This window comes from Balaenoptera musculus, chromosome 11 (genome assembly GCF_009873245.2).
Source record: "Balaenoptera musculus isolate JJ_BM4_2016_0621 chromosome 11, mBalMus1.pri.v3, whole genome shotgun sequence".
Lineage (NCBI taxonomy): Eukaryota > Metazoa > Chordata > Mammalia > Artiodactyla > Balaenopteridae > Balaenoptera > Balaenoptera musculus.
Window position 1 is genome coordinate 89,399,675 of NC_045795.1, and position 25,831 is coordinate 89,425,505.

The 25,831-nt window shown below is 36.9% G+C and overlaps 1 protein-coding gene across 4 annotated transcripts in view; it reads left to right on the plus strand.

Annotated features, from left to right (window-relative positions):
* The window catches only part of CNTN6 (contactin 6), a 291,320-nt gene that overhangs the window by 130,814 nt on the left and 134,675 nt on the right, over positions 1–25,831 (plus strand). For 2 of the 4 annotated variants that reach the window (XM_036869275.1, XM_036869274.1), the window contains exons 1-2: positions 10,726–10,825; positions 16,337–16,512. In XM_036869275.1, coding sequence (XP_036725170.1) covers positions 16,371–16,512 — 142 coding nt within the window. In that variant the 5' untranslated portion in view covers positions 10,726–10,825; positions 16,337–16,370. Of the gene's footprint in view, positions 1–10,698; positions 10,826–16,336; positions 16,513–25,831 lie in introns of those variants that run through there. The other 2 variants (XM_036869272.1, XM_036869273.1) reach the window with 2 other exon arrangements.

Below are 25,831 nucleotides of genomic sequence, written 5' to 3' on the forward strand. Positions count from 1 at the left end.
AGTTTTCTTAAATTTACCTAGGCTTGATTTGTGACCCAAGATATGATCTAGCTTAGAGAATGTTCCATGAGCACTTGAGAAGAAAGTGTATTCTGGGTTTTTTTGGATGGAATGTCCTATAAATATCAATTAACTCCATCTTTCTCCATTGCTACTCCAGCTTTCTTCTGATTTCCATTTGCATGGAATATCTTTTTCCATCCCCTCATTTTCAGTCTGTATGTGTCCCTAGGTCTGAAATGGGTCTCTTGTAGATAGCATATATACAGGTCTTGTTTTTGTATCCATTCGGCCAGTGTATGTCTTTTGGTTGGAGCACTTAATCCATTTACATTTAAGGTAATTGTCGCTATGTATGTTCCTATTACCATTTTCTTAATTCTTTGGGTTTGTTATTGTTGGTCTTTTCCTTCTCTTGTGTTTCCTGTCTAGAGAAGTTCCTTTAGCATTTGTTGTAAAGCTGGTTTGGTGGTGCTGAATTCTCTTAGCTTTTGCTTGTCTGTAAAGGTTTTAATTTCCCCATCGAACCTGAATGAGATCCTTGCTGGGTAGAGTAATCTTGGTTATAGGCTTTTTCCCTTTTATCACTTTAAATATGTCCTGCCACTCCCTTCTGGCTTGCAGAGTTTCTGCTGAAAGATCAGTTGTTAACCTTATGGGTATTCCGTTGTATGTTATTTGTTGCTTTCCCTTGCTGCTTTCAATATTTTTGCTTTGTATTTAATTTTTGATAGTTTGATTAATATGTGTCTTGGTGTGTTCATCCTTGAATTTATCCTGTATGGGAATCTCTGCACTTCCTGGACTTGAATGACTATTTCCTTTCCCATATTAGGGAAGTTTTCAACTATAATCTCTTCAAATATTTTCTCAATCCCTTTCTTTTCCTCTTCTTCTTCTGGGACCCCTATAATTCAAATGTTGGTGCATTTAATGTTGTCACAGAGGTCTCTGAGACAGTCCTCAATTCTTTTCATTCTTTTTTACTTTATTCTGCTCTGCGGTAGTTATTTCCACTATTTTATCTTCCAGGTCACTTATCCATTCTTCTGCCTCAGTTATTCTGCTATTGATTCCTTCTAGAAAAATTTTCATTTCATTTATTGTGTTGTTCATCATTGTTTGTTTGCTCTTTAGTATTTCTTGGTCCTTCTTAAACGTTTCTTGTATTTTCTCTATTCTATTTCCAAGATTTTGGATCATCTTTACTATCATTACTCTGAATTCTTTTCAGGTAGACTGCCTATTTCCTCTTCATTTGTTTGGTCTGGTGGGTTTTTACCTTGCTCCTTCATCTGCTGCATATTACTCTGTCTTCTCATTTTGCTTAACTACTGTGTTTGGGGGGGTCTCCTTTTCGCAGGCTGCAGGTTCGTAGTTCCCATTGTTTTTGATGTCTGCCCCCAGTGGCTAAGATTAGTTCAGTGGGCTGTGTAGGCTTCCTGGTGGAAGGGACTGGTGCCTGTGTTCTGGTGGATGAGGCTGGATCTTGTCTTTCTGGTGGGCAAGACCACTTCCAGTGGTGTTTTGGGGTGCTTGTACTGTGATCTTCGCCCAGACAGGAGGGGGTTAAAGGAGCGGCTGATTAGGGAGCTCTGGCTCACTCAGGCTGGGGAGGGGGAGGGGTACGGAACGTGGGATGAGCCTGCAGCGGCAGAGGCCGGCATGACACTGTGTGAACGTGTGTGATTTTAGGCAGCTTCTCTGCTGATGGGTGGGGTTGTGTTCCTTTCTTGCTAGCTGTTTGGTATGGGGTGTCCTGCAGTGGAGCTTGCTGGTCGTTGAGTGGAGCTGGGTCTTAGCATTGAGATGGAGATCTCTGGGAGAGCTCTTGCCAATTGATATTAAGTGGGGCCAGGGAGCCTCTGGTAGTCCAATGTCCTGAACTCGGCTCTCCCTCCTAAGAGGCTCAGGCCTGACACCAGGCCAGAGCACCAAGGCCCTGTCAGCCACACAGCTCAGAAGAAAAGGGAGAAAAAAAAGAAAGAAAAATAAATAAATAAATAAGTTCTTAAAATAAAAAAATTTTAATATCATTAAAATAAAAAAATAAGGGCTTCCCTGGTGGCGCAGTGGTTGAGAATCTGCCTGCTAATGCAGGGGACACGGGTTCGAGCCCTGGTCTGGGAAGATCTCACATGCCGCGGAGCAACTGGGCCCGTGAGCCACAACTGCTAAGCCTGCGCGTCTGGAGCCTGTGCTCCGCAACGGGAGAGGCCGCGATAGTGAGAGGCCCACGCACCGCGATGAAGAGTGGCCCCCGCTTGCCACAACTAGAGAAAGCCCTCACACAGAAACAAAGACCCAACACAGCCATAAATAAATAAATTAATTTAAAAAAATAATAAATAAATAAACCTAACCACATATAAAAATTTAAAAAAATAAAATAAAATAAAATAAAATAAAATAAAAATAAAAAAATAATAAAAAAAAAAGAAGAGAGCAACCAAACCAATAAAGAAATCCACCAATGATAACAAGCACTAAAAATTAAACTAAGATAACCATATAAATCAGAATCTCGTCAGTCGCGTACAGGAAACTCCAAGTGTACAGTTTCTCCCAAAGTCCACTGCCTCAATTTTGGGATGATTTGTTGTCTATTCAGGTATTCCACAGATGCAGGGTACATCAAGTTGATTGTGGAAATTTAATCCGCTGCTTCTGAGGCTGCATGGAGCAACTTCCCTTTTTCTTCTTTGTTCGCACAGCTCCTGGGGTTCAGCTTTGGATTTGGCCCCGCCTCTGCAGGTAGGTTGCTCTCTGGCGTCTGATTTTCGCCAAGACAGGAGGGGATTAAAGGAGCGGCTGATTAGGGGGCTCTGGCTCAGTCAGGCTGGGGGAGAGGGAGGGGTACGGAATGTGGGATGAGCCTGCAGTGGCAGAAGCCGGCATGATGCTGCAACAGCCTGAGCCGTGCCCTGTGTTCTCCCGGGGAAGTTGTCCCTGGATCACAGGACCCTGGCAGTGGTGGGCTGCACAGGCTCCCGGGAGGGGAGGTGTGGATAATGACCTGTGCTTGTGCTCAGGCTTCTTGGTGGCTGCAGCAGCAGCCTTAGTGTCTCATGCCCGTCTCTTGTGTCCGTGCTGAGTGCCGCGGCTTGAGCCCATCTCTGAAGCTCATTAGGCGATGCTCTGAATCCCCTCTCCTCATGCACCCTGAAACAATCGTGTCTTGCCTCTTAGGCAGCTCCAGACTTTTTCCCGGACTCCCTCCTGGCTAGCTGTGGTGCACTAGCCCCCTTCAGTCTGTGTACACGCAGCCAACCCCAGTCCTCTTCCTGGGATCTGACCTCCGAAGCCGGAGCCTCAGCTCCTAGCACCCACCCACACTGGCGGGTGAGCAGACAAGCCCCTCAGGCTGGTGAGTGCTAGTTGGCACCAATCCTCTGTGCGGGAATCTCTCTGCTTTGCCCTCTGCACCCCTGTTGCTGCACTCTCCTCCATGGCTTCCCCCCACCACCCACCCCACTTCTCTGCAAGGGAAGGGGCTTCCTAGTGTGTGGAAACTTTTCCTCCTTCACAGCTCCCTCCCCTAAGTGCAGGTCCCGTCCCTATTCTTTTGTCTCTGTTTTTTCTTTTTTCTTTTGCCCTACCCAGGTACGCGGGGAGTTTCTTGCCTTTTGGGAGGTCTGAGGTCTTCTGCCAGCGTTCAGTAGGTGTTCTGTAGGAGTTGTTCCACATGTAGATGTATTTTTTAAGTAGCTGTGGGGAGGAAAGTGATCTCCAGGTCTTACTCCTCTGGCATCTTGAGGGTCCATCTACACTAGCATTCTCTTAACTCTTAACAAGTTTTATGGAAGATGGAGGCTCTAATAATCCTGAACAACCTCCTCTCTATTCAAGTAACAATCAGAAACTAAGAATCTCTTCATTTTATTTCCTAATTTCCAGGAGAGAGAAGTACAGCAGCCGAGCAGGACATATTCACCTTTTGTCCAGTCATTCATGGCCATAAGAATGGGGTGAATTAAATAAAATATGACTTTAAGGGCCTATTCCTATCAGTTAAGAGATGATTTTCCATAAAGATGTTCATGAACTGTTCAGAAATGACAAAATGTGACTGCCGTAGATATAATCAAAAGTTTTCTGCATTCGGGGGATGACAATGAACTTTAGATTCTGGTAGTTTGATCCAGTATTGGAGTCAGATCATAGGACTAATTTTTTTTTAACTCCATGGAAGATAAAGAGGAAGAAAAATGGGGTAGAACCCTACATGAATTTTCAATAACATTGTATAATTTGCTTTTAATTGTCATTTAAAATTATTTACTTTTCAATGTTCCTCTATTGCAAAGTTCTTCCTTTATTGCCAAGTAGAACATTTCTTATTGTGTAGCATTATATTGTAGGTGATTTTATAGCAGTAGGTGTTGTCAGTACAATTATTTAATCACTTATTGCTCAAAATACTGACCCTTTTCCTAAGGTCTAGTGCATTTTTAAAGAAAAGGTACTTAAAAAGCATTTTTGATTTCTTGCTTTTGATATTATATTGTCACATGGTTTCAGCTCTTCTTGTACAGAAAACTCATGTTGTCCTTGCTTTCTGACACTGTAGGCAAAGCAACAAAAGTCTGCTATTGTTTAATCATCTCATTGTGCTATGAAAAAAATCTAAGGATTTACCACAAGAGACCAAACAATTAGTTGACAAAAGCTAGACATTTTACTGGTATGAATTCAAGCTCTTAAAAATTTGACAACAACAAATATAAATGACTAAATAAGATATGGGTTGATGATAATTCACGAAGACCAAGCTTTTCTGTCTTTCAAAATAACCAAAGTTTGTTAGAAAATGCCTGATTCTATTCGTCTCAAGTTCTTCATCTGTCAAATGGGAATGGAAATGTATGTCTCATAAAACGTGTCACAGGAATTTAATTTGTTACTTGGTGCATGTAAAACTCCTTGGAAAACTACAAATTACTCTCCCAAATATAAAATATTATTAAGTCAAGTTATACCCTTAATTTAGATTATATGAAGATTGAACAGAGCTCTTCTCTGAGTGAAGGTAAAGGAAGATAAATTAACATTTGCTGTCTGCCTATTTTGTGCATAGCACGGTGCTTAATATTTCAGCCAGGTTTTCTTTTTAGGGGGAGAGGAAGGTGGTTGAAAATGTTTAAATTATAAAGATCTATGAAAAAACAAAACAAAAAAACCCCTCATATTCCACTTGAATTTTTGCTATGAAAGAAGATGATATTAGCACTCACACATTTCAAACTGTATTCTTTTACCCATCCCTCATTTTTCTGTTTATACTGTTATTTTTATATTATCCAAGTTTATGGCATTCATATTCTGTTCTACAACTAAAACCAACATGGTTCTTAAGTGGTAGTTTTATATTTACATGTATTCATTGTGCATCTTATTCCTCCTTCATTCTTGAGATCTGTATATTGGTTCATTTCTACCTGGATAGACTTCATTGTTAAGTCATTTCTTTAAGAGTGGTCATTTACGTTGTATTCCCTGAGGGTTTTTTGTTTGTTTATTTGTTTGTATTTTGATGTTAAAGAATGTTGAATGTCATTAGATTCGAAAGCTATATCAGTGGGTAATAACAGTCACGTCATCCTTTTATTCAGAATACTGTAGACTTTCCCTGTCTTCTGGTATAGAATGCTAATGCTACTATTATAAAATCTGAAATTAATCTGATTTTATCTTTCACTCTTTTAAGTAATTTTCTGTTTCAACCTGGTCTTCTGGCAAAGTCTTTCTTTAAGTTTGAACATCAGTCACTTAACTAACACGTGCTTTGGTGTTAAGTGCTCTCTCTAAAATGTCTCTGGAATGTGGTGTATTCTTTCAATTCACAGGAAATTTTCTTGGTGATATCTTTCAATCCATTTGTTTGTCTATCTCAGTGACATCAAGGATCTTTATGTTGGATCATCTTTTATCTATCTCTCTTATCCATTACCTTCTCTTCCCTCTTATCTGTGTTTTTTTAATTGTATTCACCACAATTATCTCTAATCTTCTCTTTATGTCAGTAATTTGACTTTTAGTAGGTATCTGTTTTGTTTCTTGCCTATTTTAGTTGATTTATTAATTCTTTAATGATGCTCCTTTGGTTGCAATTTTTACGTTTAAGTTACATCCTAATTTATCTGATTCTATAGTTTGTCTTTTTCATCTTGCCATTGAGTTACGTCTTTTGAATTCAGGTTCTTACTCTACTGTGTGAAAAATTTTGAGAAATTTCCTAGGATTCCTTGAGTTATATTTTCTTCTAGATTGGATATTTTGTCTATCTTTGGCATGCTATGTTTTTCACTTTTATTGTTGCAATACATTTCCATACTTACTATTCCACTTCTTTTCATTTGCTCATACTTGAGGAACTGTGTGCAGACAACTCAGTCATTCCTCTATAGAAAGGGATATTTTTAAACGTTCTTCTCATCATATCAGGGAACTGTTTGTTTTCTTCCTCTTAGCTCACTTTTGGAGGCTGAATATCCACATATCACGAGTACCCCCTTTTTGTAGCCTGAGGAAATACTGGGATTGTGGGAAATTCAGCCTTTAGCAGAATATCTGGGTGCTTCTATTTTAAGGTTTTTTTTTTTTTTTTAGTGGTTTGTAGCAAGATTATTGGTGGAAGAGTCATAGGTATACTTTATTGGGGAAATGCATCAGTTTTCAGTTGGGCTTTAGAGATTTTACCAAGTGAATATATAGGCGTGAAACTATTAGTTTCTGAAACAGAGTCAGCTTTACTATTCATGCTTCTCTGCTTCACTCTTTTTTTCTCCAGGAGCCCTGTCTACTCCTCTCTTCAGCCAGAAGAGAAAACAGATTAAAACACACTATGCATGTATATACAAAGCTGCTTAACTCCAGCATTGGAGGTTGTTATGAGAATTCTCAGAATTTTGTCATTTCACCAGTATATCTCACAGAGGTTAGGGATGAGATTAAGACGTCAAGAACTCTTTCACCCCTCTGAGCCTGGACAAACTCTTCTTATGCCACAAATGTTTTTTTCTGTTGTTTCTTTGTTTATTTTGATTATTTTTAGCCAATGGCATTGGAATTTGTCCCTTTTCTTATTCAGACACTGTTAATTTGTTTGTTGTTTATTTATATTTATAATTCCTTGCACATTTCATTAGGTACTAGAGTAAGGAAAGTCTGTATTACATGTTTAACTCACTCTTTCTCAATCAGCCTTTGCAAAAAAACAAAGATGTAAGATGTATTGCTACTTTATAGTTAAGAGTTATAACTTGTCCAGCATTATACAGCTAATAACTGTCTGCACGTCTAGGTAAATAATGGAGTACACTAAAATTACAATTTAAGATAAAGTTACTAAATTAATATTTTACCTGGGTGCAAATATTCTGGAAGAAAGAAATAGATCTGAGTGGATGGTGAAAACAGTGAGAGAATCAAGATGCCTAAGTTTAACTTCCTCCTATCTCTCAAAGCAGATGGTGAATTTGGAAAAGATGATTCAACTTCCTGGGTTTTAGTTTCCTTGTGTGTAATAATAATAAGGATGATGATGATGATGACAATAATGATGGTAATTTTCACAATTTGATGATTATACATTTACATGTACCAGGCACAATGTGATATACTTTATAAGTAATATGTCATTAAATCTCAAAATAACCATCTGATATACAGAGTCTATCTATTTTGTCAACGAAGATACTGCAAATTTCACAAATCCACTGAAGCCCATTTGATTCAAGGGCACATGCTATTGACCACTAGCTCTATTGTCTTTCCAAACCAAGAAGTCTGGCCTGAATGGTCTACAAAAGACCTACCAACTTTGAGATTCTCTTGACCTGTGGTTGGTATCAGAGGAAATGACCATGCTCCTACATGACCCTCAGGTACAACTACTAGAGTTCTGGACTGGGTGTCCTAAAATTAAATCTTAACATGATGAGGTTTTTGCTTTATGTATTCATTTGCACATTTAAAAAACACAGAATTTCACCTAAAACATAAGCACTGAACTCTTCCTCCTCCTTTCCTCCAAATCTTTCTTTCTTAACAATTCAGTCCAAACGCCATGAAGTGGGGCTCAGTAAGGTAGGCATCCACATGAATGTGGAAGATGAGCACCAGAGTAGCCCAGCATGAGTTGTTGGAGTCTAAGAGTGGTGAGAAAGTCAGGCATGCAGGACAAGGGGTAAGGCAGCGGTGGCCCAGTGGAGTGGCAGAGCCTGAGGAAGGTGAGAAGGGCATGCCCTTACTGAGGTGGCCTGGCACAGGCTATCAGAGTCTGAGAAGCCTGAGGAGGGTTCCATTGCCAGGAGAGGGTGGTGAAGATAGAAACCTGGAAGCTAAGCAAGTGAGGACAGTCTCCACAGGGAAAGGGCATTCCAGGGTGAGGTGTTAGATCCTCAAGGATGTGAGAAAGTTATCCACTTTGGAATATAACTATGCACAGAGTGTCAGAGGTCAAGTGTAGTGAAAGACAGCATCCACACAGGAGGGAGACCCTGCACAGGGTCAGAACATGAGTGAGATGAGGAGGTAGGAGACAGTTTACAAGTGGTGTCAAGGAAGGTATGGGAGTAGAACTTGCAGCAGGTATCAGAATCTGTACAGGGTGAAGAGGAGCTTCACAAAGGGGAGAAGGTGGTGACAGTAACTGGAGGTTAGTTACATACAAGGAGATTGAACAAATTCATAAATACACTGAGACTAGTGGAAACCAGGGTTCTCACAGCTGGAATAGGGAGTTAAAAATATAGACAGAGGACTTCCCTGGTGGCTCAGTGGATAAGAATCCGCCTGCCAATGCAGGGGACACGGGTTCGATCCCTGGTCTGGGAAGATCCCACATGTCATGGAGCAACTAAGTCCGTGAGCCTCAACTACTGAGCCTGTGCTCTAGAGCCCGCAAGTCACAACTACTGAGCCCACATGTTGCAACTACTGAAGCCAGCGCGCCTACAGCCTGTGCTCTGCAACAAGGGAAGCCACCACAGGGAGAAGCCCGCGCACTGCAACGAAGAGTAGCCCCCGATCGCCACAACTAGAGAAAGCCCGAATGCAGCAACAAAGGCCCAACACAGCCAAAAATAAATAAAATTTAAAATATATATATAGACAGAAAAAACCTATAATAAACCCACTATAAATCATCATAGATAGATAGAAGTATGGAATAAGAATATATACACACACACACATATATACATATTTACATAAATATATGTCTGTATATAAAATTATACATATGCATACTTACATGTATTCATATGTGTTTATAAATTCATATAAGTATCTATATGTATGTATTCATACATATAATCTATAAAACCTACACACACACACACATGCACACACTGAAAATCCTCAGAGCAAGAACACCTCAATAACAATAAGTACACTTAGTTCCAGATCATGCTTTCTAAATACCATTCTCTAATAAAAGGAACAAGCTTTTCTTAGGGAAAAAAAAGACTACTTCGATGGCTGGAACAGGAGAAATGCAAGGTGATTCTGGAACACTTTCTTGTACCAGAAAGTAAAGAATGATAGGCACATGTCAAAAAGATGAAGAAACCAGCTTGAATGGCTCCTGCTGGCCAAATCAGTGACAATTTGGGCATCAAAATAAATAGTAATGGATAACTTTAATAAAATAAGAAACGATGGATTCACAGTGATAGAGTAGATCATACTGATAGAGATATATAAATAAAAAATTTAAATGTTCAGTAAGGAACAGTATATTTACATTGTCTCAAAGTCCCTAACCACAAAATGTTTACCAATTATAAAGGGGGAAAAGAAAGCAATTTTATAGTGGAGAAGTCTGGCAGGCAGCATGTCAATCAAGTGATCAAAATTAACTTCAGCAGAAATGGGACAAATAGAAGTCCTGCACTATCTGATAGGATACAATCTGAAGCACACAGCATTCCTGAATCTAACTGTAATGAAACAGCAGACAAAGTGGTGCACCCGTGGGTGAGGGGAATGGAGGGACAAGATGGAAGACAACGTGATCAATACACTCTGGCTGGTAGGGACCAGTCTTTTCCATGGTGATAATTTTAAAAAATAAGAGCCAGTTTTCTCATTGGTTTTATTATTGTTTTTTAAAATCTTTATAGACCCTTTTTATTACCCATACCCTCAGCACACAGCTCCTACCAGGACCCCTACCCTGTCGTCACTCAGATAAGCCCAAATTGAGTGAAACTTTACCAGATCAGTGCCTTGTAATTTTCGAAGGTACCAAGGTGAGGAAAACCAAGGAAAGACTGGGAAATTGTTCTGCATTGAAGGAGACTAAGAGGAGAAAACAATTAAATGAAATCTGTGATTCTCTACTGGATCTTTTTGCTATAAAGGATTTTATTAGGGAAAATGGAGAAATGGGATCTGAAGATTAGATGCTAGTATTGAATCAATGTTAATTCCTTGATTTTGATCATTTTATTGTATCCTTTGTAGGAAATATAAACTAATTTATTTGGGATGATGTAGCATAAATTTGCAAAATTACTCTAAATGGCATAGAAAGAATTTTTTTGTACCATTTCTGAAACATTTTCCATATGTCTGCGATTGTTTCAAGATAAAATGTTTTTAAAAATATGTATTGACTTGATGTCTAATTCAGACTTGCATTCAAAACAGGGTCAAGTTTTTTCATGTGGTGTAATTCTTTTCTTTTTCCAGGTGATGGTCGTTTGAGCCGTCCTATTTTTATCCAGGAACCACAAGATGTTATTTTTCCATTGGATTTGTCAAAATCTGAAATCATCCTGAATTGTGCTGCTAATGGTAACCCTTCACCCCATTATAGGTAAAGTTCTACTTCTGAGTACCACATTGCTTGTTTTTTTTTTTTTTCTTTGTCTTCGGGGTAAAATATACACACAATAAAGTGACTTAATTTGAAGTGTACAGCTCAAAGAATTTTTACATAGGTATACAGCTGCATGCCCACCACTCAAATGAAGATATGGACATTTCTGGTACGGCAAACTGTTCCCTCATGCCACTTGCCAAAGATGACTACCCCACCCCCACCCGCAGCAACCACTATTATGACTTATTGATTAGGTCTGCTTAGAACGGTTATTCTTGAGATTGGTGCCATGCAGTGCCATGTTATGGAGAGAACTGACAGAGTTTCCTGAAGAAAGAGAGAAAAAGGAAGTTTCCTGAAGAAAGAGAGAAAAAGGAAGTAAAGAAGAAAGGAAGGAAGGAAGGGAGGAGGGACGGAATACAGGAAAAAAGAAGAAAAAATAAAGGGAAAGGACAGGAAAAGATTTGTTTCCCCAATTTGAAAGACTGTAAAGCACAAGTTCATTTTGTACTCCCTTCCCCACAATTTGGAGCCACTGCCTCAGTTGCCCCATATACAACGACTGTGAAAATGTTCCCCTAAAAGGAATTAATCCAGATGGAAACTTAATTTTATGAGACTAATTTCTGTGGCTCCACTGACATGTCCCATCACCCAAAAAGCACTGGTTTTAGAAAAACATGTTGAAGACAGCTATGTACCATCTAACTCAGAAAAGGAATTTTCATTCTGGGCAAGTAGAAAAATATATATTTCCTCCTCACATATTACCTCTGAAATAATAAGGAAGAAAGTTCTGTAGTGTTTCAGTTCTTAGAATACTGCAGTAAAGGCAGAATCTGATCCACTTTGTGGGTGGACTTCACAAATTTAAAAATATATGCATGTATATATTATGCTTATATAAATCATAAAGATATTTTGTTGGTAAGAGCTGCATATGCAGTGTGAATATAGGAAAAGTAGAATAAATATTAAAATCACTATTGTGGCTTTGGGATTTTAAAAGCATTTTTTTTAAGTCTTAATTTTTAGTAGTTAAGTTAAATCATCACACACAAAAAGCAACAATTTCAGTCCATTTTGGCAAAATAAGCTGGCTTGACGTGATTTTTATGTTCCATTAAAAATACCAAATTTCTATGTATAATTACTTTGATCTTAAGATTGTCTAGATTAACTAGCTAAATGACTTAAATGCACAAAGTTAAAGACAACTCTCCTTTACATTGTATTTTGTCAAAAGAACTTCAGAATTTGTTTTTTACAACAAAAGAGCTGAAAAACTGTGTCTCACTACACTTTATTAAAGCTTTCCTATCTTTAGGACACCCAAACCAATAAAGTCCATCTGGTTGATGAAGATTACTTAGTTTATAAATTGGTTCACCCAGTTCATGGTTGGTGGTTTGTTTTCCTAAAATAAAGAGTTGCCTTATTTAACTTAAAATTTGGTTAAATATACAAGAATGTGATTAACACATTTTTCAGGATCACCTTACAGTTTAAGTTGGAATTTTATTTTTGAAAGCTAATTTGATTGATCCTAAAGATTGACAGAATTTGTTAGAGAAAGGAAAAAAGAAGTATGAATCCCTATAAAATAAGAAACATTTGCTAAGTATAAGTAAGAGAAATCATCAGTCAATCATGTACTTATATAAAAATGTCTATTGGCTTATAACAGGCTGAAAGATACAAAACAGGGGTTCTCACAACAATTTGCTAATATTATCTATGAAGAAATACACTGAATGAAGAGATTGCAAATTCCAGTGTTGTGAAATGGCTTCTGTTTCTAACATACTTATAAATTAGGAGGCTAAAGACAGGTAATTTAGTTTCTTATTTCCAATCCCCATAACCAGGTTTAGCTCGGCTCTAATATCATGGTATAAAATACTCGTAGGCAAGAGGCTTTGAAAAAAGAGTGAGAACAAAACCAAGTTTTTAATGCTTAAATGTCAGACTAAGACCCAATTTTCTTGATAATAAAGCAAAGGGCAGAGGTATTTCAGACAATGCACATTAGCAACAAAATATGAAATTTAGTTTTAATATGATCCTTTCTAACATAAAATTTATTTTTAAAAAACATCGTAACTTTATTCACCTTAGATTGAGTGTGTGTGTATGAAATAGAGGGACAATCTTTATGATTCAGAGTCTAACGTTATTTGAGGTTATTTGGATATAGTGTGAAGCCGTACTAAAGAGCCCTTGACTTCGAACCATTCCATATGTGACCTTGGAATAATCATTTCTTTCTCCTGGCATTGGATTCCTTATCCACAAAATGAGGGTGTGGTTGACTTTAAGGTGTGTTTTATTCCTTTTAGTAAATTCCTTTAGCAAATGAAATCTCATAGGAGAAAATAAGCAATATTTAAAGCAGAACTTTGGAAACAGTTTAAAAGTAACTTGTCTAAAGTCACTTACAGTTGGAGTCAACACCTTCACAGACAGGATTTCAGTAGAAAACAAGAAGATACAGATGTCAGGCAAGTTGGCACAGAAGTTTTCCCATGGAAAGGATCACTCTTTATTTTTTTAAAGACCACGCAACACATGGCAATTAACATCTAACCAGGAAGCTTTGTTAAGGGAAGGAAAATGGGTTATGCAAAAATAGTACTTGGGTAGGATTGCTTATACTTTAAAAAGTTTAGGAAAATCAGATAGTAATGAGCTTAGTTCCAGCTCAGAATGTATCTTTTATTTGGGAAAATGAAGTAACACACACATAAATCATTTTTACATTGGATACACTCTCTATCAGATACACTATCTTTCAATGTCATAGAGGATTTCTAACACATGTTCTCTGGACCTAGTCACAAGAGGAGGCTCCTTTCTGTAATTTAATTTACTCCAGTCATAAAGAGATTCTTAAGTCTGGAGAAGCTCTAGGTCTCTGAGTAAAAATCATAAAAGTAGTTACTCTGCCCTTCTATTCTTTTTATTCATTTCCTCACTTGATCTTCTTAACAACCTCATGTGATAAAGCAGGATATTTTTATTGTGCAAATTTTATAATTGATGGATATGACTTTTGGAGAAGTCATTACTTGAACAAGCATACACAGCAAAGGAATGTCAAAGCTAGGCCTAGGACTCTTTCCACAGGGTCAATGGAGCCAAATTTAGTGCACATTACAATCACCCAGAGAGACTACTAAAAAATTTAGATTTTGGAGTTCTTCAAAGGTCTAGGGATGGGCCCAGAAATGGCGCTCCATGTAATTCTAAAGCAAGGCTCAGTTTTGAAAAACACTCACATGCACACACACACACACACACACACACACACACACACACACACTCGTGCATTATCACAGGCCAGCAAACAAATATAGCCCCCAGCCATTATATTCTTAACTACTCAATAGGGAAGGATGTTCACCAGAAAAAGTTCAAGATTTTAGTTCAAATCCATATATTTCATGGAATTAATATGATATTAAGGCAGATGCTTAAAATAATCATCTATAGCATATTTCCTAGTTTGCATCATGGGATAATTCTCCTGGGCATGCAATTCTATCCGTAACGTTTGTAAGACAATCACTTGAATTCATTAATACTATTTCTCCATTGATTTAAAGATATTAATTAGGACAAAGCCCACACCACGAGTTGAACCCTTAATCTATATGCACAGTTTAATAATCATTGTACCACACTGATTAGAATGATTATGGGGATACTGTGAAAAATTCATTTGCTTCAGCTAAGCCAACAACTTTGAATTTGTGTTGAAAAACAATTACTGAGCTTAATTAGGAGCATATAATGATGACAGCAGTTATTTCAGTGATTGATTCCAAAATTAAAGAGAGCTGGCAAAGTAAGTGCTGTATAGCCTTTGCACTGAAAACTAAAAGGAAAACAAAGGTTAAAAGACCATGTAAGACAGTATTACAGTGCTGGCAAGGAGAATATTCGAGGCTTCAGATAGGCCTAAAAAATAATAGTTTTCTCCATTTTCTTCTTCTGAAATTGAGAACGAGAGGCCAAACAAATTTCTCTAGAAAAAAATTTGGCAGATAGTTCAGGCAAATGAAGTATACTATTTTTGACTGTTGTCTTTCAACTTCCTTTATTAAAATGAAGTTGAGGTGCACAAGAACTGGCTAAGTAATTTAAAAGTGACAGAGTTTGTTCAAAACCTCTGGATGATTTGATATCTGGTCAATCACTTCTCATCTTTAATAGGGTAGAAGATTACCTAAGTCCGTCCATATTTCTTTTCTACTGTTGTAGATACTTGCCAGACTTTTTCCACGGGATGTTTCAGAATACTCCTAAAAAAGTCAATGACATTTGGAATAATGCTATAAAATGTCATTCCTTTCTTACAGTTAGCTACCTCTACCAAAATAAGGGGAGAAACTGCAAAGCTGGCATAAACCCTAAAAAAATATGATTTGGAAATTGGCTATATTACATAGGAAGAGGCCACTCACTTGTTTTTCTGACTGACTATCTTAATTCAATAGTTTAAAATATCTCTTTTCTTAAATGCTTTATATGACTACACACAGCTTGTGCCCTAGAAATGTATCTGTTTAAGTATATAATATTCTTATTTCAAAATGTCTGAATATTTTGATGGAAGTTAGGGGTTGCAAGGTGGTGGAAGTGAGTCCAGTTAAAGATAATTACTGGCTATTCATTCATCTTAAAATGACCAAATGCAATTTCTAAAACATCTTATGTTTCTTTGAAAATAAATATAACTGTTAGGCCTTTCTGATACTTAATTCATGTACAAAAAGATTGTTGACTAATAGGTAAGCCAAGAAACTTTTTGCAGCCTAAAATAAAAACTTCTCAAACTGCATTTGTTTTTGTTAAGGTATAATTTTAGTTTGGCATTTCTAAGTACTATTGAAATATTTCTAAATACTGTAGAAATACTGAAAAATATTCAGTATTTCTAAATACTGTTGAAATTAATTTTCCTAGTAAGAGACTAACAGAGACAATAATGTTCTAAAGTAGTCTGGTTATTTTTGTTTTGTTATCAGCCTCAAATTGGCATTGTAAAATCTTTGCTGGCTTTCTTTGTGCCATTTCTAATATATTTTTCTTGGATTTCTATGTCTAAATCATTTTCGACATTCAATTTTGCAGTATCAGTTGTGCGAGTTCAGGTATGGTATATGTTATTCGAAAAGTTGCTAAAGGAATAGGGCGGCCAGGTTTATTTGACTGAATGTCTACTTTTTATTTCTCATGTCAAGAGTTCTATTGCCTCTTTGTACACATTTGGGTGAATGTTCATAATTTGTAAAGAGTAGAAGATCTTCAAAATAACCTAGCTATTGATATCACAGAGCTCATGAAGACAATTATCTTCGATGAAACTGGTGGGATGTATCCACATATAACCATGTTTTGTTTCATTTTAACAGTCTCAGGAATTACAGGTGCATGTTGTTTAAGACAAGAGTGGTCAGCTCTGTGTATTAGAAACATGATTTGATTTTCTTTTCCTTGAAGGTGGAAGCAAAATGGCACAGATATTGATTTTACCATGAGCTATCACTACAGGTTGGATGGAGGCAGTTTGGCAATCAGTAGCCCGCACACAGATCAAGATATTGGCACGTACCAGTGCCTGGCCACCAACCCTCTGGGAACAATTCTGAGCCAGAAGGCGAAGCTGCAATTTGCATGTGAGTTTGTGGGAAAAATCTATAATCTTTATGTTTGTAAAAATATATTTTTATTATAATCATAGTAGAAAAAAATCCAGCTTTGCCAATCATATGCTCTTTGCGAGCAAATATGAATTTATAGAGGCAAAAAGTTTTAACAGTGTGCATTTTGTGAATTCAGACTCCTGGGGATAGCTGAAATCTGTTTCAAAAAAAGAAGGAAATATCAGTGTTATTGTGTTTTGTGAATTATATTTAGAAACATCTCTGAAAGTTCCAGATATACATATTAAGATAAAGATTATATATATTACTCTTTTTCCTTTTTCTTTTGCATTGGGTATTAGTATGCAGAGCACACGAAGCAAAAGCTGAGGGCAGAGATGTCTTTTGGGGGAGGCAAGTATTCTCCCAGGAAAAGTGATCATGCATCCACACTTTGATGTAGGTGGAAATAAAGTGGTTGCCAAAGGCAGACTTTATATTAACTGTAACAATGTCCAGCTGCGTCACAAAAATGTCATCCAAATAATTACCTTGGTGACATTTGGGGACATTAGCAGATGAACAATAGACATACTGCGCCTTATATAGTTTTTATGTAGTGTTTCCAGGGGCTGAAATGTTTCATATTGGATCCAGGGAAAGCCTTGTTTGAAAGTAATTACATCTGTTGATATGGATGAAGTAGAAGCCTTAAATGTCTCCTTTTGTACCCCCTCCCTGACCCAATCCCTACCCATGTCCACCTCAGAGGATGTATCAGGGGCCAAAGCGTGAGAAGCTACTCTTTGCAGCCCTCATGAAAAGGTCTATGCTTCTGTTACTTTGAAAAAGTAATTATTTTGAAATTTAAAAAATTTAAAAAATAAAATAAAAATATATGTCCAAAGCCCACCTTGTAGAACTGCTTTAGTCATCACTAGATATATAAATTAACAATTGGGTCTGTTTCCCATTGCAGGTCTTGTGTTCCAAATATGCCTTGTTCTACACATAGTTCCCCTATGTTGACCATTCTGGGGATGGCATTGTTTCTGAATATGTATATAAACATATTCAGAAATAAATACACACATACACACACATATGTATATATGTATATATATGCTTGCGGTCATAAATATACACACATTATACATATGTACATATATGTATGTGGTCCTATATATACACATGTATACATACACACAAGCGTTACTAAGTGTATCTGAATGTATTTATATCTGCAGAAATCAAAGGATAATGCAAAAGTTTATAGAGCTAAATGGAATCTGAACAAAGGCTGATGGCTGCTTGAACCTTACGGTAAAGATAAACACAATACTTGATTTCTGCATTTCAGCTAAGACCAGCACTTGGAAAAATAATAGCAAGCAAAATACTAATAAGAAACTTATTTTACAGAAGTAAACAATTGCTCCCTAGACTTTCAATGATACTGCCAAAATAATTATATCTCCTACTTGGATAGGAGATAACCCTAGAAGATACAAATGATTTGGATCAGATTGCATAAGAATAAATTTGACTTTCTGGCAACGGAAAACACATACAGCACATTTATGTGCTATATCCTGGAGTTTCTCTAAAGCTATGGATTCTATCCATTCTTGAAAATAACTGAATACCTATGATGAAAATTAATGCACTATGCTTTACATGGCCATCTATTTCCTCCTCTTTGTTCCTCTTCTTAAACAAAAAATATATATTTTTAATCCCCTACATTATTTTTTCTCACCTTTTTTCTGCTTTTAAAAATATGTGTAACCAGAAGTTTTTCAAAGTTAAATCATATTTCCTCTTTGCTAAAAAAAAGAGGAAAGGTTTAAATTAAGAAGAAATTGTATGCTTTCATTTGGATGAATGGGAAAATCAATTCTTCTGTCCTTGCTGACTTTCTTGTCTCTTCAAAAAATTTTCCTTTTTTTGAGTTGAAGGTGCATGACTGTTGATCCCTAAAATCGTTTCTATTACTATTCATGCAGAAAGAAGAATGGCCTACATGCATTAGCTGATCTTTCTCCTGCAGACTTAAAGGATCTTATGTTCCAAGTCTTAAACTTGAAAACAAGAACAAAAACAAAAAAAGAACCACATCATTCTGCCTTTTGTGTCCAGTATCTATAGTGGTCCCATGCCTGAAACATTTCCTACTAGGTCCATGGAGAGATTTGGTTGAGTGTAATTATCTCTTGAATCAACCCTAAACATAACCAACACATTTTAATCACCTATAAAGTATCTCCCTTCATTTCCTGTATTTCATAAGTACTCTTGCCACCTTACTTAAGTCAGTTGTTCATTCCAAGTAGTAAATAACTTCTTTTCAAAAGGTGAAAATACCAGGTCTAGCTTTGTCACTGCTATTATGCAAGTCTGAGTGGTTTACTTTTTGTACAAATGAGCACAAAGATCTTAAAGATGAATCAAAAAGTGTTGATGGGGACTTCCCTGGTGGCACAGTGGTTAAGAATCCACCTGCCAATGCAGGGAACGTGGGTTCGAGCCTTGGTCTGGGAAAATCCCACATGCCATGGAGCAACTAAGCCCACGAGTCACAACTACTGAGCCCACGTGCCACAACTACTGAAGCCCACACGCCTAGAGCCCGTGCTCTGCAACAAGAGAAGCCACTGCAATAAGAAGCCCATGCACCACAATGAAGAGTAGCCCTGGCTCACTGCAACTAGAGAAAGCCCACACGCAGCAAGGAAGACCCAATGCAGCCAAAAATTAATTAATTAATTAAAACATCCTTTAAAAAAGAAAAAAAAAACAAAAAACAAAAAAAAACATAAGTCAAGACATAGACCATGGAAAAAAGCAGAAAGCTTTCTATTAAAAAAAAAAAGAAAAAAAAGGTTGATGACTTACAGCCCAGAAGACTCCACTTACAAATTCTTTCTTCTAATCTCATTTAAGAGATACAGGATATTAATTTTGCAAAATAGGTTTTCTGAAATTTCATTCAAAGAAATTACATCTGTATCCACATGCAAATCTATGCATAATCTCATTAATAAGGTTACTCTTCCAAAAAGAGAGGAAGGGAAAGAGAAAGGCAGAGAAATAGAGAGACAGAGAGAAGAGAGTCAGAAAGAAAAAGAGAGAACATAATAGAAGAGAAATATCCAATTGGGAATTTGTTTCGCTATGAAAACATCCTGAACATCACTAATCAGTACAGAAATACAAATCAGAGCCAGAAAATGCTGCTTCACACTCATTAGGATGGCTATTATTTTAAATACACACACACACACACACACGCACACACACACGCAGAAAATAACAAGAGTTGGCAAGGATGTGAAAACATTGGAATCCTTGTGCATTACTGGTGCGAATGTAAAATGGTACACCTACTGTGGAAGACAGCATGGCAGTTCCTTAAAAACTTGAACATAGAATTACCACGACACAGCAATTCCACCTCTAGGTAAATGCCCCAAAGGATGGAAGGGACTCAGGCAGATGTTTGTATACCCATGTTAATAGTGGCATTATATATAACAGGTAAAAGGTAGAAAGGACCCAAATGCCCATCAACAGATAAATGCATTAACAAAATGTGGTATAAACATACAACAGAATATTATTCAACTTTAAAAAGGAAATTTTAAAATTCTATTACATACTACACCATGTATGAACCTTGAAAACATTTTTCTAAGTGAAATAAGACACACACAAAAGGATACTTATTGTAGGATTCCATTTATATGAGGTAAGTAGACTAGGCAAATTCCTAGACGGAAAGTAGAATGGTGGCTTCCATGGACTAGGTGAAGGAAAATGGGGAGTTATTGTTTAATGAGTACAGAGATTTAGTTTGGATTGATTAAAAAATTCTGGAGATGGATGGGGATTATACAACAATGCGAATGTACTTAATACTAAAGAACTGTACGCTTAAAATGGTTTAAATGGTAAAGTTTATGTTATACGTATTTTACCACAAGTCTTTAAAAAATGATATCATCAGAATTCAGTGGAATAAAAGTAATCATTTCAGTTGGCTTCTTTTCCTCCCATAATTATCAAAAAAAAAAAAAGAGTAAGTTTTCCTTATTAAGTATCTGTTCCGTTTCTTTGCACAGAAAAAGTAGAATCCAAATGCAAGTCTCCAACCAAATGGAAAGTTTCTAAAGTGCAAGAGCCGCACCTCCAACTTAATTTGAGTTCTCACCACCACCTTCATAAATTTTCAACATTGTCTATTTTGCTAGAAAGGCTTTTGTACCTTTCTGAACATCGCAACAATGGTGGCCAAATGTTAATATTTTCAATATAAAGAGATCTGCGTTCAAATTCTCTCTCTGTAAAACAACCATTAGTATGATATTAGGTCACCTCTTAACAATATTAAGCCTCTTTTATGAAATGTATACAATGAGAATTACAGCAGCATCCATAGGACAGTGAAATGGATTAACTGAGGTAATGAATGTGAAACCCCTGGTCCCTTATAGGCACTCAGGAAACGGTAACTCTGATTCTTCTTTTTATATTTTCATTTCCTCTCTCAAGTTGGCCAAACATCTACATATTTCAAACTGCTATACAGTTACTCATAAAAAAATCTAGTTTACATTTTAAAACTTTCTCCAGACCAGCTGTTCCCTAGTTTTCAAGACTTTTAGGTATTTGACATATATTACCTTTCTTGAACTGTGGAACAACCATAAGAGGAAGATGCTATTGTTGTCCCCATTTTACAGATTAGAAGCCTGAGGCTCACTGAGATTGGGACTTTTTAAAAAGTATACTGTTAGAGAACCAGTTGTAACTTGAGTATAAAGGTTCAGATTCTAAAACTCATGGCTTTTGTATTAAGGTATTCAGTCCTTTTCAAACACTGCCCACACAAATTATGTGGACCTTCTTTCTTTATTTCATTTGCTATTGGTATAATCCTTGCTGAAATAATAAGCCATATCTGTAGGGCAGTAACCTTCACAATAAGCCTGGTGGTAGATGCTGTTGGTGCCGGGTCCAGATCCCTTTTAATGGGCAGTGGGCCCAGCTGTTAATGCCCACAGCTGCCCCTGTTCTTCAATGCATGCCCTAGAGCTCCCCATGGGGTCAGGATGGAGCTAGACAACAGCTGAGACACCTTCTTGCTTAGCCCCTTCCCTTGATCTATCCAGTTTCCATCCCTCCATTTCTCCTGGGAGTGCTTCCTCAATAAATCAACACCCTGAATCTCTGCATCAGACTCTGCTTCTAAGGAACCCAAAGTAAGACAGACACTAAACATTTAATATAAGATATTTGATCTTCTTATTGACAGAGAAATTGCATCCAGAAGCCCTAATATGAATTTCCATAGGTAAGAACAAAGCTATACATCAAAATAAAATTGTGTCAACAACTCTGCTTCCTACCAGTTGGCAGTCAATTGTATAGTGCCACTTTGACCTTCAGAACAAATGAACTATGAACAGCCTTTCAGTACCTAACTTGTCCATGGGAGAGACTCTGTAGGTAAATACATCTAGATAATTGATGACTTTTGTTTGCAACTTCTGTCCTGATGTTCAGAAATTCAAAAGCACCCTTGGAGTTTATATTAGACTCAGCCTGTTAGAGTCTGCCTCACCTTGAATCATCCCACCATGAAACCATCCTGAAATGCAGCCCAAATATAAAAAAACTCTGTTATGAAAAATCCTCCTAAATCAAATTTGTCTTTAACCAGCTATGTTACTCAGACAAGTCAGTCATCTCTGTGGACTTATCAAAAGTATGTTTTGAACTATTTAATTGCAAAAGTCTCCTTCAGTTCTTCCACATAAGATTCTGTCATTCCAAATTCTCAGATAGATTCTAATTTAAGCTCTTCTCTTCTTCCTCTACCCAACCTCAACCCTAAATCAAATTCAGCAAGTGTCTAGTCATCAAAAGCTCCTGTTATCACCCTGGTATTCTTGAATGATAACACCAGTTTGACTTTTTACAAGCTACACTCGTAGCTGCTTTGAATTTCTTTTATTTCTCAAGGACTTTGGTGGTAAAGGTTGAATGTAGTCTTTTTCCTTTCATATCTATGTTAATGAATTACTCTGTACTTGTGTGAGAGAACATTGCATCTGTCATTGCTGTTTAAAATGTCATCCTTGAGTAAAAAAGATAGGCATTTTGAAAGAAATCCATGATTTCACTGAGCTGTATTTTTTTTAGACACTCATAATATATAACTCTACCAATGAACAGATCAACATTGGGATAAAAGTTACTTATGAATAGGGCTTTTTTGGTCCTGCACTATTTAAAATTTAATCACAGATACCATTTCACATAAGTTTGTTCCATTATTGCTGGAGCCTCCTAGCCTAGCTAGACTGAAGCTAGACTAGTTGAATAAATGAATGGTCATTTATTTATTCATCCACCAAGCAACCAGAAAACACCTTATTTATATGCATCAAGCACTGTGCTAGGGACTAAAGATTAAATGATAGATAAGAAATAGCTGTTCCCTGTCTTCACAGAGCAGGCAGGTGAAATCTTGTGTGCAAGAAAAAAAGGAAAGAAATTGCTAGCATTTGCATAGTACATATTATATAGCAGGCACCGTTCCCAACTTTTTATGTAAATTAACTTCAATGAGCCTTACAACAACCCTATGAAGTTACTATAATCCCATTTTCAGATGAGCAGATTGAGGCCACAGAAGAATTAACTAACTTGCCCAAAATCACACACATAATAAGTAGCAGAGTCAGTATTCAAACCCAGGCAGTCAGAACCTGGAGTCCAAGTTCTTACTGCCCACTGTACCTCCTCAAAAAAAGCATCAGGTGACGTGAGATGTAACCTATAAGGGAGACCAGAGAAGGAAGTAGTAAAGTTTGTCTGGAGTGGACAAAGGGCAAAGGAAGCCTTCCAAAGGCAATTGGGCTTGAACTGAGCCTTGGAATATTAGTTTGTGTTCCAAACACAGAAAGTAGGTGGAGGAGAACATTCAGGTTGACAGGAGAGTGAGAGGAAATGCAAATGCAAACAAGTCTCAAGCATTAGAGAAAATGCGAGAGCAATGGCAAAAACCAGGCCAGGGTACCTGGAATGTGAAAGGCCATGATTTAGAAATAACCGGTTTTCTAGGACAAGGCTGAAACATAATTTGGAGCCAGGTATATCCAAATTTTGGAGGCCCTTTATTTCCAAGCTTAATCTACAAATAATGGAATGATTGGGTGATATTAGGAGATGCCACAGAAACCTGCAGAACTCCCTCATATCATGAAGCTTTTAGGCAGAGGTACCAGGCATGAACTGCCTAAGTTTGAAAAATATTCCCCACTCAGTGTGACATTGTGCACAGGTGTGAATTTACATGTAAAATGGAGGTGTCAGTAGTACCCACTTTATGTAAGTTTACTGTAAGGCCCAAATACTTATGATTACATGTAGAGCAGTGGGTAAGGGCACCTGATATACTGTTGTGAGTTGTTGATGGAGAGCTTGGCAGAGGTCTGCCCATGCAACTATTAATAGCCCAAGTTTGGGACTTCAGTACTTATCCTATGAACAATGGAAATACTTTGATGTTAAGAATTTTGAAGTTATTTATAGAACGTTGTTTGAAAACGCCACATACTTTTCCCCTTAAAAATATCAGTCTGATAAATTAATGATATTACTAATGTTATTAAAACCACGGTACACATATTTAGGGATGTTCCAAACCTCATTTCTAACACTTGTAGAATGGGGTTAAAGGATTCTTGCTCCATGTCACAGGGTTGATTTTAGGTGGCTCAAGGTTAAAATGCAATAATATTTCATTTTAAAGGCTATAAACATGCAGGCATTTACAATCACCATAATTTTTTTTTCCAGAGAAATGCCAAGGGTTTTATAACTGCAATGCTGTTCATCTTTATTCTATACCTGTAAGCTCTCCTAAACCATGTTTTACACATGAAAAAATTAAAGAAATTCAAAGTGGGGCAACTATGTTACTTGCCCAAGGTCACCAACCTACCACAGACCTAGAATTTCTCACATCTCCATCTGAAAATAATTTTTAAATATACATTTATTTGTAGATACAGGAAGTAAAACAGAATCCACATGAATCCAAAAACCATAGTCAGAGAACAACAGAAAAGGTCTCCAGGTAAAAGTAATGCTATAAAGGACTTTGGCTCTTTCGAGAAGGATTTCTAAGATATCTGTGTATTTGTAGGTGACGTGTGTTTTTATTTCTGTCTCTTGCCCAGGGTCTGTACAAGCATGAAAAACAACAACAAAAACCCTCTCACATTTAGAAATAAATTTTAAAATCTTCATTGGGTACCGATGAATTCAGAATGCCTTTAATAATTTTTCATATATAAGAAATATAAAAACAGTTATACATGATCCTGATGATATAGTGACAAAGTGCATTTATATCTGAAAAGCAAATTAAAACCCAAGAGAAGGGGTTTTAAAAATAACACTTAAAAACGCATTGGAAATTGTAAAGGCTCTGATAATTGTGAAGTGTGTGTTAAGTGGGTAATGCGTATCTAATTATAAATGTAAATGCTAGATGGTTTTTAACCTTTTTTTTTTTGTACATCAGAAAAGTACCTAAACAAAGTGGGTAAAGAAATATTTTTCTTTAATTTATTAAATACAAGAAATCTGATAAATTAGTATTGATTTTTAATGATCATTTTGGAAACAGCACTAAACAATGTAGCAATGGATTTAATATTCTGAATTTATCTTAATGTAATAACCATCAGTGGGTATCATAAAAAGGAGAAGAGTCTGTCTTCGCTTTTAAAAATAATTTAAGCCTTAAACAAATGGACTCAGAGCAGCTGCATGGTGGAATTACAGCAAGCCAGTATTATTTTTATTTTTTTCAATCAACAGGAGAGTGGATTATCCAATGTTTCAGCCTCATTTTCTCTTCATCATCACTGCTGGACATCTATTTATGTATCTTATCAGAAATGATACTTTCTAAAAATGCAGACCTTCTCTTACCCCTCACCTCTACTCATATTCAGCAGGACCTAGTCTTTTTGGTCCATTTGAATAAAGTTGCAACATTCGAGCTGCACAGGCAAAGAGTTGGGGTGGGAGAAGACAATGTTAGAAACTAAGGTATTCATCCGATCAAAACTGAGATTTTCTGATTTGTAAAACTGAGAAAGAAACCCAAAGCTGAAGTGCTTATTTATTACTCTTATGCTATCTGAGAAATGATTTTGAGGAAGTTTTGAACATAGCCTGTAGAGATTTTGCTTTTGAGATTTATAAATTTGGTCAGGAATCACAGCAAAATTTTTATTTGTACTAAAGAATCAGATGAACTATTTTCTGGGGT